The sequence below is a fragment of the Ochotona princeps genome, chromosome 8 (assembly GCF_030435755.1).
Source record: "Ochotona princeps isolate mOchPri1 chromosome 8, mOchPri1.hap1, whole genome shotgun sequence".
Lineage (NCBI taxonomy): Eukaryota > Metazoa > Chordata > Mammalia > Lagomorpha > Ochotonidae > Ochotona > Ochotona princeps.
Genome location: NC_080839.1, coordinates 20,906,009 through 20,923,364, shown reverse-complemented (window position 1 = coordinate 20,923,364; position 17,356 = coordinate 20,906,009). Strand labels below are relative to the sequence as shown.

Genomic DNA, 17,356 nt, shown 5'->3' with positions numbered 1-17,356 from the left:
TACATATAAACTGATTTTATGAATTAATACAGGGGCTCACACCCCACAGGATGTTCATGTACTCCTAATCAACTTTCCACCAGGCTTCTCCACTCTGCCTACTCTTTCCCATTGCGGTTGTTTAAGGGTCAGCTGGAGTAAATATCCCAAGTGCTGTGGCTCATAATAATGTGCCCTAGCTATTCAGCTCTACTGTTGTGGTACCAAAGTACACGTAGCTGTGGGCAGAATATAAGTGAATACATTCAGCTGTGCTCTAATTGCATTTTATTTGCAAAGAAAGAGGTTGACTGACAGAATGGAATTTGTTTACACCTGCACAGTTGATGCTTCCTCTACTAGAAATCTAGGTTTTATCTCTGGTTCCTTCCTCATTCTTACAGCCTAAATATCTGCAAATCTTATCGCACTGAGCCTTGAATGGTTTCTCAAATCCAAGCTCTTTTCTTTAATCATACAACATTGTCCCCACCTGTCTTGTGGTCAGCAAAATCTTCGTAATCGCTCTGCTGCTTTCTGCTTCTCATCTTTTCACAGCTAAATTCCTTACCTGCCTTAAGAAACTTCTGAAAACTAAACCACCAAGCTTAAGACACTGTTATGTTTTAAGATCTTTGATGATTCTTTATTGCCTAAGGGGATAGGCACGAGTTGAACGCTCATGAACGTGACATAGAAATTTCTGAAGACATGGCTGTTGCTCTTCTCTCCACCTCTGTCTCCCATTCAGATTTTGTCCATGGCGCACGTGGGGAGGAACTGCGTGTGAGCTAGGAGAGCACTGACAGAAGTAGGCTGAGGGACCTTTTGGACTGTGTGCAAGTCAAACAGCAGAGAAAGGAGAGCAGAAATTAAGGAGGATCGGGTTGGAAGAGTGTTGGAACGTGCCTGAGAAAGTCCTGGTCATGATGGGCAGGAATGCCATGGCTGACCGGGCTGTCTCTGGCTGAGTGTGGTGAACTTGGTGAACTTGTAGAGACATTGAGTTGTGAACTGGTATTGCTTTTTTATCCCCCCAGAGAACCTCCGTGTGCTATATATGTAACTTTTCCTGTATCTCTGCTACAATGTAATATCCCCTCACTTGCCTGCCTTGTGCTTAATGAACTGCTTTTCACCCATCAAGTCTCCCTGGAGGCTAACCACCTTCAGAAATTCCTTGAACTACCTCCCATCTACCACCTTCATTCAGCCATTTCTTACCAACATCGGTACATTTTCCAAATTACACGTGAGTATGCATGCTTACCAAACTCTGGAGAGGATTGTTTGGCGTATGCCTTTTAACACCTCAACTAGCTGAGATCCCTTTGTTGGATCAGAGGTTATTCTCTCAGTTATCCATCTAAAGGGCAAAGTGTCTCAGGTGATACAGTAAAGGACAGTGAAACAGTTGTTATTTAGTGCTGTTTTATTTAGGAAAATTTCATGTTTTTAACTTTGGAAATACACCTTTGTAACTTGATTCATGAGATCCATTTCAGCTGAATGTGGGCCACTTGATACGATGGGGGAAACACTATGAAGTCCGAAGACCTGTGTTCCCACCCTAGGATCCTGATTTACTGCCTGACTAATCATGGGGAAGCATCTCTGATGTGGTTTCCTATTTGAGAAGATGGAAATAGTAATATCGGGCACGTTCAGCCATTGGTGGTGCCTTTGATGAAGGTCTCTGCTTTTTGCAACCATGTCATTGTGTGTATCAGGCTAACCCAGCGTCCCATGATTGTCCTGAGATTTCAGACCACGGAACTCCTTGTAGGGAGAATGAATGCAAAGAGCACTTGAAAAACAGTGGTCATTCCAGCAGTGTGTCATGACAGCCATACGTGTGATATTCTAGCAAGTAGTTTTGAAGTACATGGTTTCCTGAGCATTTCATGTTAAAACTTCTATAGAGATTAGTCTTAGAGAAGATGGGGTATCAGTTAGGTGGGATGAGAAGGTGGAATAGAGAACCTGGCCTCCTGTGCTTGGAGTAGCTTACTGTGATAGATATCTTTAGGGTTATATCCAGGTGCCACTCTAAAAATTCAAGAATGAATATGATACTGTTTAATAAAACAAGGAGATTAGCAAGAATAAGTAAAATTCATAATCCTCCTCCAAGTATTATGCCTGTTAAATAAGCAGAACGGAAACAGATGACATAAAAGGAAATTAAGTTTTAAAAATAAGAAAGTAGAAAACATGGGTTCCCAAATATTAAAATAAGTGAAAATGACAATGTACAAGACAGAACTAACTCTAAGATCAAAGGGATAATGCAATGAGCTGTAAGGATGCAGACATTTAGAAAGTAGAGTTGTAACCGACTGTGGTTAAATCAGTACAGTTGGAAGCAGTGTAAGCTCCTCTCACAGAAACATGCCTTTGCCAAATAAGCAGGGCAGGAAGCCTTGCACTTGCCCTCTGCTGCTGGCTTGTTGCCCACTTGACATGCACCTTCTGGGAGCACAGAAGGGCAGTTTTGATGGCTGCGGCTACTGCTGCTGCGCTCCATCGGTCCAGTAGAGGGCAGCAGCATAGAAAAGTGCGGGCTGAGAGGATGCTGATAATCGGACCAGTTCAATCAGTGACTGCTGATCTTGAGCCAGCGACCTTGCAGGTGTTACGAAGCAATGCGCTGCGGTCTGTGTTTTTTAAAAATCACTCCAGATGATGCTGCAGCAAATGCTCCTTCTTACTCCACCTTGGCTTTCATTTCCTGTGTATTCTTGATTCATAGGAGCAGTGAGTTTGTCCCCCCCACCACTTTTTTTTTAACCTTTAATTTTTCTCCCTAATTTTAGGAAGAAAGGATATAGCTTTGAGCCTCTGGCTTTATTTAGTTCTGTTTTGTTTTATTTTTAATTCCTTTTTTCTGTCTCTTTTTTAAAAAAATTTATTTTTATTGGACGGACCGTCAGATTCAGCTATACAGAGAGGAGGAGAGACAGTGAGGATGATCGTCTATCCGATGTTTCACTTCCCAAGTGACTGCAGTGGTTGGAGGTGAGCAATCTGAAGCCTGGAGCCCAGAGTCTCTTCTGGGTGTCCCACTCAGGTGCAGGGTTGCAAAACTTTGAGCCGTCCTCAACTGCTTTCCCAGGCCACAAGCAGGGAGCTGGATGGGAAACTGGGTCACTTGGAATAGAACCAGCACCCATACGGGATCCTAGTGCGTGTGAGATGAGGTCTTTAGCCACTAGGCTACCGCACTAGGCCCTCTGTCTCTCTTTTTAAACCTAGGAAGTCCTTTGAAAGCCAAAGGTACATTCCTGTCCCCAGGCATACAATCTGCGGTTATAGATGTATAGAATCACACAGATGACTCACTCCTTATCCCATGTACGTATTTGTCACACGCAAACACAATGCAGGCTCATGTGCACTGGCTCTTAGCTGTGCTATTCTGTGTCCCCTGGGTGGCCTCTCATCCCAGCTACCTCTTTCAACATTCATCGTGACTGTGCTTCCCAACTGGAGCACAGATATCCATTAGAATTATCTAAATTTGGGGCCCGGCGGCATGGCCTAGCGGCTAAAGTCCTCGCCTTGAAAGCCCCAGGATCCCATATGGGTGCCGGTTCTAATCCCGGCAGCTCCACTTCCCATCCAGCTCCCTGCTTGTGGCCTGGGAAAGCAGTCGAGGACGGCCCAATGCATTGGGACCCTGCACCCGCGCGGGAGACCCGGAAGAGGTTCTTGGTTCCCGGCTTCGGTTCTTGGTTCCCGGCTTCGGTTCTTGGTTCCCGGCTTCGGATTGGTGTGCATCGGCCTGTTGCGGCTCACATGGGGAGTGAATCATCGGATGGAAGATCTTCCTCTCTGTCTCTCCTCCTCTGTGTATATCTGGCTGTAATAAAATGAATAAATCCTTAAAAAAAAGAATTATCTAAATTTACTGTTGCTTTTCTGAGAAGTTTAAAAAAAAATTTTTCCCCTGGGATGTATAAATAGTAAGTCCATTAGAAGTGCGGTGGCTAGCGTGATTTGATGTGGAGTTGATTCAGTTCCATGCCTTCTTTTATGAGAGCCCGAGTCTCTTGCTACATTTCCCAAAGTGCGTTCCTTGGGATCTCATAGACAGTGCATGTGGATCTGGAAAGTGCTACAGTCAACCTACTCCTTTAGTCCGGAATACCAAACACCATTTCCGATGGTAATTGCACTGGGCCACTCAGTCTACTCGAAGTAACACTGGGCCACAACATTTTCTTCAGCAAAACACTATTAGCTCAATGTTCTGTGGCAAATCGTTCAGGAGGTGGCGTCCTTATGGCAGTGGTACTTTCTCCTCGGTGTTCTGGAGAAGTTGTTTCATAACTGACCTTACTGTGGAGTTCAGATTTTCCTGGATGTGTTTCCATCACAGTGACACTTTTTCATATTTGGGGGAAAGAAGTGTAATGAAAAATCTATCCTAGGGCCAATCTATGATTCTGAAGTGTGTCCTGAAACCTTAAAGCACACCAAATAATTTTCCACTTGTTTTATGTTAATGAGATCTTTGAAGACCATTCATCTTTTAAACAAGAGTTTCACTATATTTTAAGAGGCATTTCTTAAATTATAATGTCAGTTCTAGATGTATATTATGTAGTACAATGTATTTACATGGATATCCTAATTGCATCAAGAGAAAAGTGGGAGAGAGAGAATTCAAATGAACTCCATTGCAAAGAGACATTGAAGGCATTGAAGGCCCAGGGCACTGTCTCCTGTTGTCCAGACCCCGTGTGTCTTCCTTAAAGAAGGGGGAATTGTAATTAAGAGTCTTTCAGGAAATCTGAGAGTCCACTGGACGTCAGTTGGTTCGCTTAGTTTGTAATGATTTCTAAGTGGCAGACTTGTTTTTAAGTCTATTTATTTTTAAAGGAAAAACACATTAACGGAGAGAAGGAGAGATGAAGATACACTGAGGCAATCTGAAGCCAGGAGCCAGGAGCTTCTTCCAGATCTCTGACGTGCGCACAGTGTCCCAAAGCTTGGGTCATCCTCTATGGCTTTCCCAGGCCATAAGGAAGGAGTTAGTTGGGAAGTGGAGGAGCTGGGACATGAAACAGCACCCTTATGAGATCCTGGCACTTTCAAGGGGAGGATTAGCTGATTGAGTCATTGTGCCAGGCCTTAAAGTGGCAAACTGTTTGCACTCATTCTCTGAAACTTCAACATGTTTGTGTACAGTTACCTCCCTCCGCTGTGCAGAATCAGAGCCGCTGATACTGTCAGAGTGGAGGAGAGACAGAAAGATCTTCTGTCTGCTGGTTCACTCCCCAAGTGGCTGCAACAGTCAGAGCTGAGCTAATCAGGAGCCCGGAGCTTCTTCCAGGTGTCCCACGAGGGTGCAGGGTCCCAAGGCTTTGGGCCATCCTCAACTGCTTTGCCAGGCCACAGGCAGGGAGCTGGATGGGAAGTGGAGCTGCCAGGATACCTACCAATACCCATGTGGGATCCTGACAGATGCAAGGCTAGGATTTAGCCACTAGGCTATTGCACTCTACCTTTTAAATAAATTTTTCCAAAAAGCCTATCACATCGACAGTTAATTCTAACACACACTATGAATTCTTTTCTAGAAACTTGTGTTTTGCATAAAAGACATTAGTTTCTTAGTAGGAAGTTATCGTGTTCTGAAAATGCTGTTTGAGTTTCAAAAGGTATGGTGCCATGTGACTGTCTGCTTCTGAGGAGGGCAAGAAGTGTGATACAGATAAGGCACTTCCGAGCTGTTGATTGCATATCATGGTCTAGCTCTAAAATCTCCCATAGTCCCTGAAACTGTCACACTGGAATGTGCTTTCTTGGAAGGTTATGTATTTTAGAAAAGTAAAAAAAAAGTCACACCAGTGTTACAATCTCATTTGAAACACTTCCGTTGAGAGAGCCTTCGCCAAGAACATAGCCCTCAGACAAGATATGCCGCTTTCGACCTGAGGACGGCATTCTGGGCACACTGTTTTAAAGTTAATACTTTCTCAAGGCTGCTGTGGAAGTTTGCACACTCCCAGTGTAATCTCCCTCCAGGGGCAGAGGCTGCTTGTCCTGGCCTCGCATATTGCTGGTTTGGCAAGCAGAGAGCCAAGGCGGCCGTAGCTTCTCTGCTCATCCTTCTGTTGTGCTCCTTTCAGAATAAGATCATCCTGGACCCCATGACGTTCAGTGAGGCCCGCTTCCGGCCGTCCCTGGAGGAGCGCCTGGAGAGCATCATCAGCGGGGCAGCGCTCATGGCCGACTCCTCGTGCACGCGGGACGACCGGCGCGAGCGGATCGTGGCCGAGTGCAACGCCGTGCGGCAAGCGCTGCAGGACCTGCTCAGCGAGTACTTGAACAACGTGAGTCCCGCGTGCGCGCGTGTGTGCCTCGGTGGTCCTGTGTGGCTCTTAGCAAATGATGCTGTTGAGCGGTCCTGAGAGAGCCAGGTGAAAACCTCAAGCACTGCTTGGGGAGAGAAAGAGGTGCTGCAGAAGGTAGTTAGTACAAGTGAGCAAACAGCAGGAAAACTTGCTCATGGAGTGCTTTCTTGGTGGAGTTAGTGGCTGCCAGTTGACAGGTGGGTTTCAGTGGGTTGAAGGCTGAGCGCTGAAGACCTGTGGCATCCACTTTGACAAAGAGCAGCGCTTTCAGAGCTATCAGTAGCTGCACGTGTAATTTTTCATCCTTAGGAGTCATTCATAAAGTGTTGGTATGGGGCTGGGGGTAGCGTTTTCACTGCAGGAAAATGTGGAAGTACTTTATTGATTCCTTGTGTACATAGGCGTTATTCTCAGGAGTTCCTGTAAGTTTTCAAGCAGGTCCAAGTGGTATCTGGTTGTACTGGGGCACAGACTGACCGTTTTCTGGCCCAGTAATAAAATGTGACAGTTGTTGTATACTGGTAAGCTGCACCAAGCTGGTGAAATCTGTATGCCTTGCTTTGAAAGGCACTAGGTTATGGTTGTGTCCGTTTGCTGTGCTGTGATGGCCAATGCTGGCCACTGTGAATGCTTCAGGAGTTGCCCCTGACCTGGACTCCAGGCTTTGAGCGAATTCTGCAGAAATTTTGAAAAAAAAAAAAAGATGTGTATAAAATGAGTCCATGACACTGCATGTCCAAAACATGCCTTGAGTTGTGAAAGCAAACAGGCACACTGGCAGTTTGCCCTCAGGGTTTGAAGTCCCTGCAGGATTCTGCCAGACTATGGGAGGCAATGTGGAGAAAGATGGCTAGTCCACAGACCCACCTCCTGCCTCTCAGCAGGCACTCCGACTACGCCAGTGTCCCTAAAGAAAGCACAGCTCAGCAACTGACAGACATGCCACCCCCAATGGAGCTTGGGGCTAGCACCGACAGGTACATGTGCCTCCTGTCACGTTCGTCAGAAAACGTTACTCATCCAGCAACAAGGTAGTTCATGAGAACACCCAATGAACTAAAAAAGCACACATTTCTTTTCCATGAACCTTCAGATCCTTTGATTTCCACACACATGGAATAAAGTGTGGGTGTGTCCTGTGGCACCCATGAGCTTGTGAGAGCATCTCAGGGATCCAGGTGGCCAGCTGTGTGAGTCTGGCCTGCAAATGTGTAGGGTTGAGCTAGAAAGCTTGCTTGCCACTGAGTGAAAGTCTGAGATTTCTCCCCCAAAAGGGCTGCACATGAAATGTGGGATTCTGTTTGTTTATTACTATGAATAAGGTAGCAACTGAGTTATTCTACAAGTATGTGGAACTTGGTTGTATATGAAAATGTCCTGGTTTTTGTGTCAGTGAACAGAAGGAAATGGAAACTATACAAACAGCAGCGATGGTTAAGATCTTATTATGAATAAGTTAGGAAAAAATATGTTTCTGTGAATAAAATCACTGTGATTAAGGAAGAGTTGATCAGGGTGTGACATACAGTTTGCAGCATGATGTCTGGCATCTTGTCAACTAGAAGTGTTTTGTTTCAGTGAAAATTGATGTTGATTGCAAGAGCTGATGGGTTTTATATTTTGTTGACACCAGGCTCCTGTTTTTCTGTTTATAACCTTAGGGCCCAGGGATATTTTATGGAGATTTGGGTTTTTATGTTGACATAGTTACAGAACATACCTAGAAGGGCTGAGCACTTACATTTCAAAGTACAAGAATTATGCTCGTGTGCGAGCGTCGCAATCCGAGCCCGAAACAAAGTGCCACCTGTTAACTTTTGCACAATGTGAAGTGCTTCTCTGCTGATTTCAAGGTAGGCTTGGTTGCAGGTACACATCCTCCAGGATCCCCGTGCAGTGAATTCCTGATCCAGCACACTCTTTTTACTGCGGTAAAATCAATTTCTTTTTAAATTTTGGTATAGGAAATATCAATGAGAAACACATACACTGTATGCCTTGGCTGTGACAAGTGTGGTAGTGTACAACAGCCAGTAAATTCATCAATCATTCATGGGCTGTTAGCATTTCAATTTTGTAAGCTGTAGTAATAAAGGTATTACAAAATTATTACTCCACAGTTTTTCATCTTAATGGCTAGGCAATATCATTAGGATAAATATATCAGGAAACAACAACAAAAACTGTAGGCGTTGGTGTTTCTGGATTGTAAAAATTTTGAAAATCTTTTGATAAGTTCCTGATGCACAATCCACATACAGTGTTCAGTTGTGGCTGAAACATCTCTAATACCGTGTAGGAGGGTCCTTCAGATGTCTTGGAAAATGGGACTAGAAGATGAATGTAGATGCAAAACCCCTTGAAATCCTTGCATGGTTGTTGTACATCTGAAGCTTTTGAAGCCCCTTCTTGGCATAGTTTCCAGGGATGGTGGACCAGGCAGAGATGGATATGGTGAGGACAGCTTTGTCCTAAGGGATCAGGAGAAGGTCATCTTCATGGGACCTGGGCTATGTGAAGCCACACACGTGACATGGAGCTCTACAGGGTAGCAGTTTTAAGTTAGAAATTCCCACAAATCTGTGTTCAAATTAGTGAATTTGTGCTTGTATGAGTTGATGGTGTAACAAGGATTGTCACTTAAACCTGGGGAGAGGTTTGAAGAAGGTTTTGAGGAAGTTGAAATTACAAGGCAATAGCTGTGACCAACGTTTGTGGGAATAGGTGTACAAAATCCCTGATTGGCCCTAAGTTTTTCCATCAAAATGTTTTTTATATATATATCCCAAAATTAAAAATATTCTTAAGAGCCATCTCCATTTAAATAGATACTCATTTATTGTATGTATGTGGAAATTAAGGGGTAGAGAGAGTGCTGCTTTTACAAAAGGACACATGCTGGATCAATGTTAATTTGGATGTGAGCCACCCTGGTGGTTGTTAGTCTTATGCTGACTGCTAAGAATAGTTCCAAATTATATGAACCCAGATTCCCTTCTGGAGTTTATAATTTTATGCAGCTTTAAAAAAAAAGTAGCAGTAAACATTTTTTGCACTAAATTAAAAAAAAAATCTTGAAAGTGACCCAATGACAGGAGAAGATTAAGCATAGCCCCTTACAGATGAGAAGTTTGTGGTGGATTCACAAATATTTATTGAGCAAATATGTATTGTTGCCTGGCTCTTCAGTGCCAGCACTGATCCAGGTTTCTGGGGATAGAGAAATGAGCGAAAGGCAATGAGGTTCTCTGTTGTCGTAGAGCTTATATTCTAGAGGGGTAGACCATAAGTAAATAATTGGAAGCACAGTTATTTCACATGGTGATGGTGTACACTGGAAAGAGGAAAACTGGGAGGCAGACGGCATGGGGTGCTTCTGTGAGTGAGACTGCCAGAGAAGGGTGAGCTGAGCAGGTGGTCACAGATTAAAGAACTCTTGAAGAAGAGGGGACGAAACTGCATCTGAGGTGGAAGGTTTTCGCTGAGCGAGGGTGCCTCATGTGTCTGAGGAGCTGTGGTACCTACACTGGCTATTTTGAGTGGGGGGGAGATGGGAGTTAGTGTCTGCTCCTCAAAGAGGTAACCCTCAGCAAGACTTTACACACCGTGGCACTGAACTTGACTTTCATTTGCATGGACTGCACAGTCATTGGAGCATGATTTGGATACTGGGATCAGGCTGTGAATGTGCAGATGAAAACAGGAGGGCAAATACGGAGGCCCTGGGCCCCAGGCCCATGCATGAGCAGTTGGTAAGGTGGCAGCAATAGAATTCAAGCATCCAAATTAGGATAACATTTTAAATAAAACTTGTTTCTAAGTATTTAGAGAGAATGAACATATAATAGGTATGAGGCATTATGAGTGACAGTTGCAATCCTGTCAGTAGCAACTGGTGTGATACCTTTCTTTGGGTTAGCTGTAAATTCTGATTTACTCAGGTATAGTCGCACTTTGTAAACAGCTCACTTGGTAATGCCTGGATGCTCTGCTGGACAGATTGTTTCGAAGTTCTAACACTAAAAATGTCTAAATGTGTTGCACATTCTTATAAATGTAAAATACTTTAAAAATGATACTTCTTCCAAGCACTTCACTGTGATGCCGAACTGTGAAGAAAAAAATTCACTTATTCTAGGCTCTAAAGCTGTGAATGCAGAACACAAAGAGATGCTTGAAACCATTACTTCTTCATGCACAATTCACTGTTAGCGTTGATGAGGAGTGTGTGATGAGCAGGGATGCCTGTACCTGTGTGTGTGTTGTGGTGCTCTGCAACTTGGTTCGGTTCCATACGTGTGGACTCTGTGTAGCTCTGATTTTTAAAAGATGACTAATGCAGAACTAGAGTTTTCTTAAACATCGATGTGATTAGCGTTTAACTGCACAGTGATGGCAGAAATCCTGCTGCCATAAAGTAAATGACTTGCTGAACTGTGATAGAATAAAGTGTGGCAGATTATTTTTCAATTGTGTTTTTAAGAATAAGTCAACTCATGTATTTTAAAAAATGGATTTGGATCCAGCATTTTTCAACTTCCTGAAGCATCTGAGTTGATCCCTGGGGTTAACAATTTGTGAACCACTGATAGAATTCAGGTGTTAAAAGCACTTGAAGCCACATTTATGTGAGAGTATGTACTGCAAATCCCTGAAACATTGTTGTCACAGCTTTGCTGTTGAGTAGATTTTAGCGAGGGTTCCTCGGGGTACCCACTTGTGGAGTGGAGTGAGGTCTACAAAGGTGATTCTAGCTTTATTCTGGAAACAATCAGCAGCAGGGGTCTAGCATACAATTTCTCAGCACTATGTGAGTAACATGGGAAGCAGTAGTGGTGGCAGGGGACTGCAAATACCAGCTTTTACGCCACTTTTTTGTTGGTTTTGATACTGAAAAATGAAATGCATGGTTGTGAATGAATAGAAAAATAAAGAAACAGGTGAAAAACATAATCATATTCCCTAAAAATATCTAGTGTAAGAGTTGCCAGTTTCTGAGCTTATGATAGTAGCACATTTATTTACATACATTCACAGCTGTTATGACTTGCTCTTCTTTATGAAGTCATATTGTAAATGATGTTTTATCATCTATTTTCTTTACTCAATAGATTGTGAATATGTAACAGTATCAATTAACATTCTCCAACCTTATGTTTACTGGATTTATAGCATTTTATCATATGGATTTGTTTAGAAGTAGTTTGTTGCCTGTGTGTTTTCAGAGAAGAGTGTTGGAAAATATAACTGGGAGATGCTTCATGCTGGTAGTCTGGTGTTCTGGTTTGTACCCAAAGGACGTATGAGGAACATAATGAGAAAGGAGTAAGCATACAGTTAGCTTTACAATTTGTAGGTTTAGGAGATATCTGAAATGTTTTGTGTATTTTAATTTGTTTTTTAAATGGTTTATTTGAAAGGTGGTACCAAAGAAAGAAAGGTTTTCATAAAAGCTGCTTCACTCACCAAATGGCTGCAGCAGCCAGAACCAGGCCAAGATGAAGCCAAAAACAAGGAGTTTCTTCAGGGTGTCCCATGTGGGTGCAGGGGTCCAAGCACGGGGGCCAGCCTCCACTGCATTCCCAGGCACACTAGCAGGGAGCTAGATTGGTTGCGGAGCAGCCGTAACTTGAATTGGAGGCCTTATGGTATTCCGGTGCCAACACCACAGGCTGTGGCTAAATGCACTGTGCCACAGCACAGACCTCCCCACCCGGCAATCATAGTTTTGGATGTAAAAGAAATTTAAATGGTTCTGAAATTCATTCTAAAATTATTTTGTATGTATGTTGGTTTTTTGTATTTCAGTGATTTCTGTACAACTTTGACTTTTATTTATCAGAACTAGCTTCCTACTTGGTTGTATATGTAGTATTGCTAAGAGGGTCCAGAGTTCAAGTTCAATGTCTGAGTTTTTCCTGAAATGACAGAGAATAGTTAAAGCTTCAGAAGGAAGTGTCCTCAGAAAGATAACCTTGTCACAGGAGTTATTACATGGCTGCATTTCTCCCAGGTGGGAAGGTTGGGAATAAACAAGTTATTGTTAGCGCTTAAGAATAAGGTTTATTGTTGATGAAGAGTAACATCTGTTTCAAATATTATCTGGATCTTCTCTTATCCTTACGAATTACTTCACAGAAAAGGGATGAAAAACACAAAAGTCAGCTTTATGTTTCTCACTTAAAGATTTGGCTCAAAATACAGTAACAAGTAATCCTTGCTGACCACCTGTGACCTGACGCTGCCCATACCTCCCACGATGGCCTTCATTGTGGGAGGTTGCACGAATGCCGTTATTTAAGGCAGAGATTCCTAACATCTAGAAATTGCCTTGCCTTTTCCTGATTTGCATTTTTTGTTCTTCTGTGCGTCACAGTTTTTCTTAGATTTAGTCATTTCCATTGGAAAGGCAGATTTACAGAGAGGAGAGACAGAGAAAAAGATGTTACAATTTCTGGTTTACTCCTCAAATGGCCATAGTGGTTGGAGAGGAGATGATCCAAAGCTAGGAGCTTCTTCCGGATTTCCCACAAGGTCGCAAGGTCCAGATAACTTGGGTCATCCTCCAGTGCTCTCCCAGGCCATATACAGGGAGCTGGATGGGAAGTAGAGCAGCCAGCGCACAAACTAGTGCCCATATGGAATCCAGGTGCTTGGAGGCGGAGGATTAGCCAGTTGAGCCATTGTGCCAGTCTGCACGTCAGTTTCTTGTCCTCTTCCCTGTGAAGCTTGGGCTTTATACCCAGCTTTGTTAAGTTTTAGCTTCACATTTAGCTTACCATTGCCCTTCCTTGATTAAGATTTTACTTTCATGGGGATTGAGTTTTCACATTCATTTTTCATTGATATTTCTTGCTCCTACACTGGAATCGGACATTAGCACTCTCAGCCTTTCTGTGAGGTATAAAGTTGTCATTTAGAATCTGTTCTACCGAAGAAATGTGGCAGTGGGGGGGAGTCAGGCCTCAGTCATTGAGTCATGACGCTTGCAATCCTGTTTGCCTCTTTTCCCCCTGAGCTTTCAGCGGGACCTTCAGAAGTAACTGAAACTCTTCCAGAGAAATAGGATCTGTAAAATCTTTTTTCCTTGTCATTCTCTTTTGTATAATACTGTGATGGTGTTCTTTTAATGATGTGTTCAACCATGTATGCTGTCATGGAGTTTCAGAAAACAGAGAGCATCGTGGAGGGGCGTTTTGGATGACACTGGTGGTGGGAGAATGTCCAACCATGCTCCAGGGACAGATTCCCTGGGGAGAATAATGAGTATGACAGTGTCAGATTGTGTCCCACAGAGCACATAAGCATTGGCTCTGAGAGGTACCTAGAGTAGATCCAACTGGTTGGAGGCAGGTTGACATGAGGGCATTCGGGGCCCAGTACCCACTATAACCATTGAGCACAAGTGCAGGTGAGACCTAAGACCTGTGGGAACATGAATTTTGAGTCTTAGAGGACACAGTGTACAGGTTGATTATGTAAGTCGGAAAATCAGACCCTTTGAAAATCATGGCATGTCATGTGCATTTGTTGTTAACTTACTGTTAACTCATACTCCTAGGATCCTATAGTACACAGGTGTAATTAGATATGTTTCCTTTGTATCATCAAGTCAATCCTTAGTACAATTCCACACACCATCTCCTTGGAAATAAGGACTTTCCTGTCTGAAACTCGCCCCTTTTCAACTTGGGATGGTTTAGCAAAGGCTCAGTCCTATATAGCTATGTACATCATAGTTCAAATTCCTATTTATTACTCATTTTTTGTGTGACCTTAGGCAAGAGAGTAAGCCTGCCTTGAGACTCAACTTTTTCAGCTAAAAAATAGCAAAACAGGATCCACTTGATGGAAGTGCGTGGAAATCAAGCGAGATGACAGAAAGCCCCATGTCAAAGAAGCTCATACCTGCTACCTTGCCCTTCCCAATGTTCTTAGATTCCTGTTTTGTTTTATTAATCTGACCAAAAGCCCTGTGCTATAGATGTTGTTGTTGTCTCTTTGGAGTGTAGATAGATCAAGTAAAAGAATGAATCAGTAAATGTGTCTGGACCAAGTCTTGAACTCCTCTGCTGGTCCCCAAGTGGTCCAAGAAGTGTCTCGCTGCTTGACCCTTGCTAGAGGAAAATCACAGAAAGCTCTAATTATAATTATTGCCCAGACCAGGAAAGAGTGTAATGAGAGTCCTTATAAAATTACAAGACCTTTCGGGGACTTGAAGGGAAATAACTGAGACTTTCAGTCCTGGGAAACCGGAGTGATTAACAGTAGGAGGGTCAAGTCTCTGGGTTATTATAAGTTGGGTTCGGTAAAATGAAGACATCTTATCTCTTAACTTTGTAGGTTCTTTTGATTTCTAGTAGTTGTGGACAAGTAGGGATTTCTCAAGTTCCTGTAGATGAAGGAAATGGACTGAAATACGTGTAAGCTGTGAGAGTACTTCCTAATGTCTCTGTGTGATCCTCTCCTACAGGTCTAAAGCGTGATTCTGAGGGCTTGGGTCTTAGGGTTAGAACTGATACTGGTGGCCAGAGGTGAAATGCTATTTTTTAAACATAAGTTCACTATGAATGAATCAGTGTGGTCACCTCAGATATACACTCAGAATGTTGACAAACACTTGGCAGGCTGAAGGATGTGCTGTGAGAAATTTTCCTTTCACTGACAATCTCCTAAAAGTTCACGGGGATCTAGGAATAAATGTGTGAACCAGTCAGCAAAGCCAAGGCCCAGTGATTGGCAATTTATTTAGCAGAAAGATTTTGGAAAAACAATCTTGTCATCAAAAGAGGCATCTGATTTTATTGCTGTATGAATTCAGTTTGACCAATGAAGGTCACAGTGGACGAAGTGTGCACAGAAATTAATATTCTTCCTACTTCTCCTCTTTCAACATTCTCTTTTCTTCTCCCACCCCCTCCCCTTTCTTCTACCAACTGAATGCCTGGGGGAATTCTTTTGGATGCATGGATGAATTCACATAAATGCAAGGGAATTGCCAAGGTAATATAAATAACAAAAGGATAACAAATTAGGTATGCAGGGCCCAGTGTGGTGGCCTAGTAGCTAAGGTCCTCGCCTTGAATGCGCCAGGATCCTATATAGTCACATGCCAGTCTAAACCCAGCAGCTCCACTTCCCATCCAGCTCCCTGCTTGGGCGTGAGAAAGCAGTTGAGGACGGCCCAAAGCCTTGGGACCCTGCACCTGCGTGGTAGACCTGGAGGAAGTTCCTGCATCCTGGCTTCAGATCAGCAAAGCACCAGCTGTTGCGGTCACTTGGGGAGTGAATCATCAGATGGAAGATCTTGCTCTCCGTCTCTCCTCCTCTGTGTATATCTGACTTTGCAATCCAAATAAAACAAATCTTTTAAAAAATAAATAAATTTGGTGTGCCTATGGATTTCCCATGGCCCACACTTGGGTTTTAAATAGAACTTGTGTGCAAAGAATAAGGAATAAAACTTGGTGACCCAAATAGATGGCAGGTCAGACTTTGGACCATGCTATAAGCCCTGGATTCCTGTATTCTTAGATTCTTATGTCCATTTGGGCATGAGCTAAGAAAACAAAACTTCTTTTAAAAAAGCAAAACTGGGAAAAATGTCATTTTGACCTTTAAAATGCAGATAAAAAATAATCTCCAAGAATTGCTAACCACAACCCACAATCACTTAGCATGAGAGTCGGAAATTATATTCCATCATGTCTAAAGGTTATCCAGAATTTCTTTTAAAGGCTTTCTAAGAGGTGAGTTGGCAAATACTGGTGCTTTATAGAGGAATTCACTTTACACCAGACTTCAAAGTATTTCCAAATATAAAGTGACAAGGAAGTGAAGTTGACATTCCAGAGTCTCTAATAGAAAAATCCAGCAAGACGCTATGAATGGGAATCGACTGTGTGTGCACGCATGTGCGTGCTCTAAAAGATTGCAGGCGTGCAGTGTTTATGTCTGCTTTATGAAGTTTCCAGGTACACTGAGATGAGCATCGGGGAGTGTGATGCTGGCCACACACCACACAGACCTGCAATGCAGGACTGAAAGTTGTGATGGTTAAATGTGGGCTTCCTTGGAGGGGTGAAACAAGAAGTGGTTGGTTAGACCAAGCCTGGGCTAATGAGAAAAGAATGAGGCAGTGATTAAGAACATCTAGCCTTTGTCCAGATGTAAACTCTTCACAAAAACCTGCTCTCAAACCAAGAAGTTGCTAAGAGGCTATTGCTTAGCTTACCCTTAGTGGGCTTCCATAAGATATATTCAGAAAGCTCACTGAGAGTGTCGTTATTTAAACACTATGCATGGGCTTTACATGTTTTGTCACCAAATTACCTTACTTTAAATACATTTCCACAAGGTTTTGAAATCCCCTTGTGTATGGAACGATTATTTTTGACGGAAAGGAAATGAAACAGGTGAGGGAAATAAAAATCTACCGCAGCAGCAAGGCTGTTCCTTCCTTAGAATTTTAGCTTATTTGCTGGTTCTGATCCCGGCGGCTCCACTTCCTCTCTGTCTCTCCTCCTCTCAGTACATCTGACTTTGTAATAAAAATAAAATAAATCTTTACAAAAAAAAATAATTTTAGCTTATTACTCCCTTGAACATTCCAATCCCTCACTGAGTTCATGAAACTTGCTTCTGACTCATACAAGCTCCATCACCGTGGTCAGGAAGTGCAGGTGCCATCAGAGGGAAGGGCTGCCTTTATCTTTGTGAGACAGGTTCACTGCCGAGTCATCCGGTTTTGCCATACTTCCTAATGCAGCGTGGATGGCACAAACCAGTCATTGATCTTGCTAGAGAGCTCCTTTTAAAGACCTATTTTTCTAAGATGATCTCCCAAAGGCTTTTTAGCTTGGGTCAAATCCTACCTTGTGCCCATCCTGGAAAGAGTTTCTTTTTGTCTATTTAAACTTTTCTTATACTCCAAGAGCTAAGTGTCTCAAAGGTGGCAGTTCCTCCCCCTGCCTCACAAATACCAGTGTATGTTGCTGCTGCAGTGAAGATTTGAG

The 17,356-nt window shown here is 43.0% G+C and overlaps 1 protein-coding gene across 2 annotated transcripts in view; it reads left to right on the top strand.

Moving 5' to 3' along the window:
* Window positions 1-17,356, top strand: part of CTNNA2 (catenin alpha 2) — a 1,134,503-nt gene that overhangs the window by 398,307 nt on the left and 718,840 nt on the right. For both annotated transcript variants that reach the window (XM_004590715.2, XM_004590714.4), the window contains exon 7: window positions 6,117-6,320. In XM_004590715.2, coding sequence (XP_004590772.1) covers window positions 6,117-6,320 — 204 coding nt within the window. The remainder of the gene's footprint in view (window positions 1-6,116; window positions 6,321-17,356) is intronic.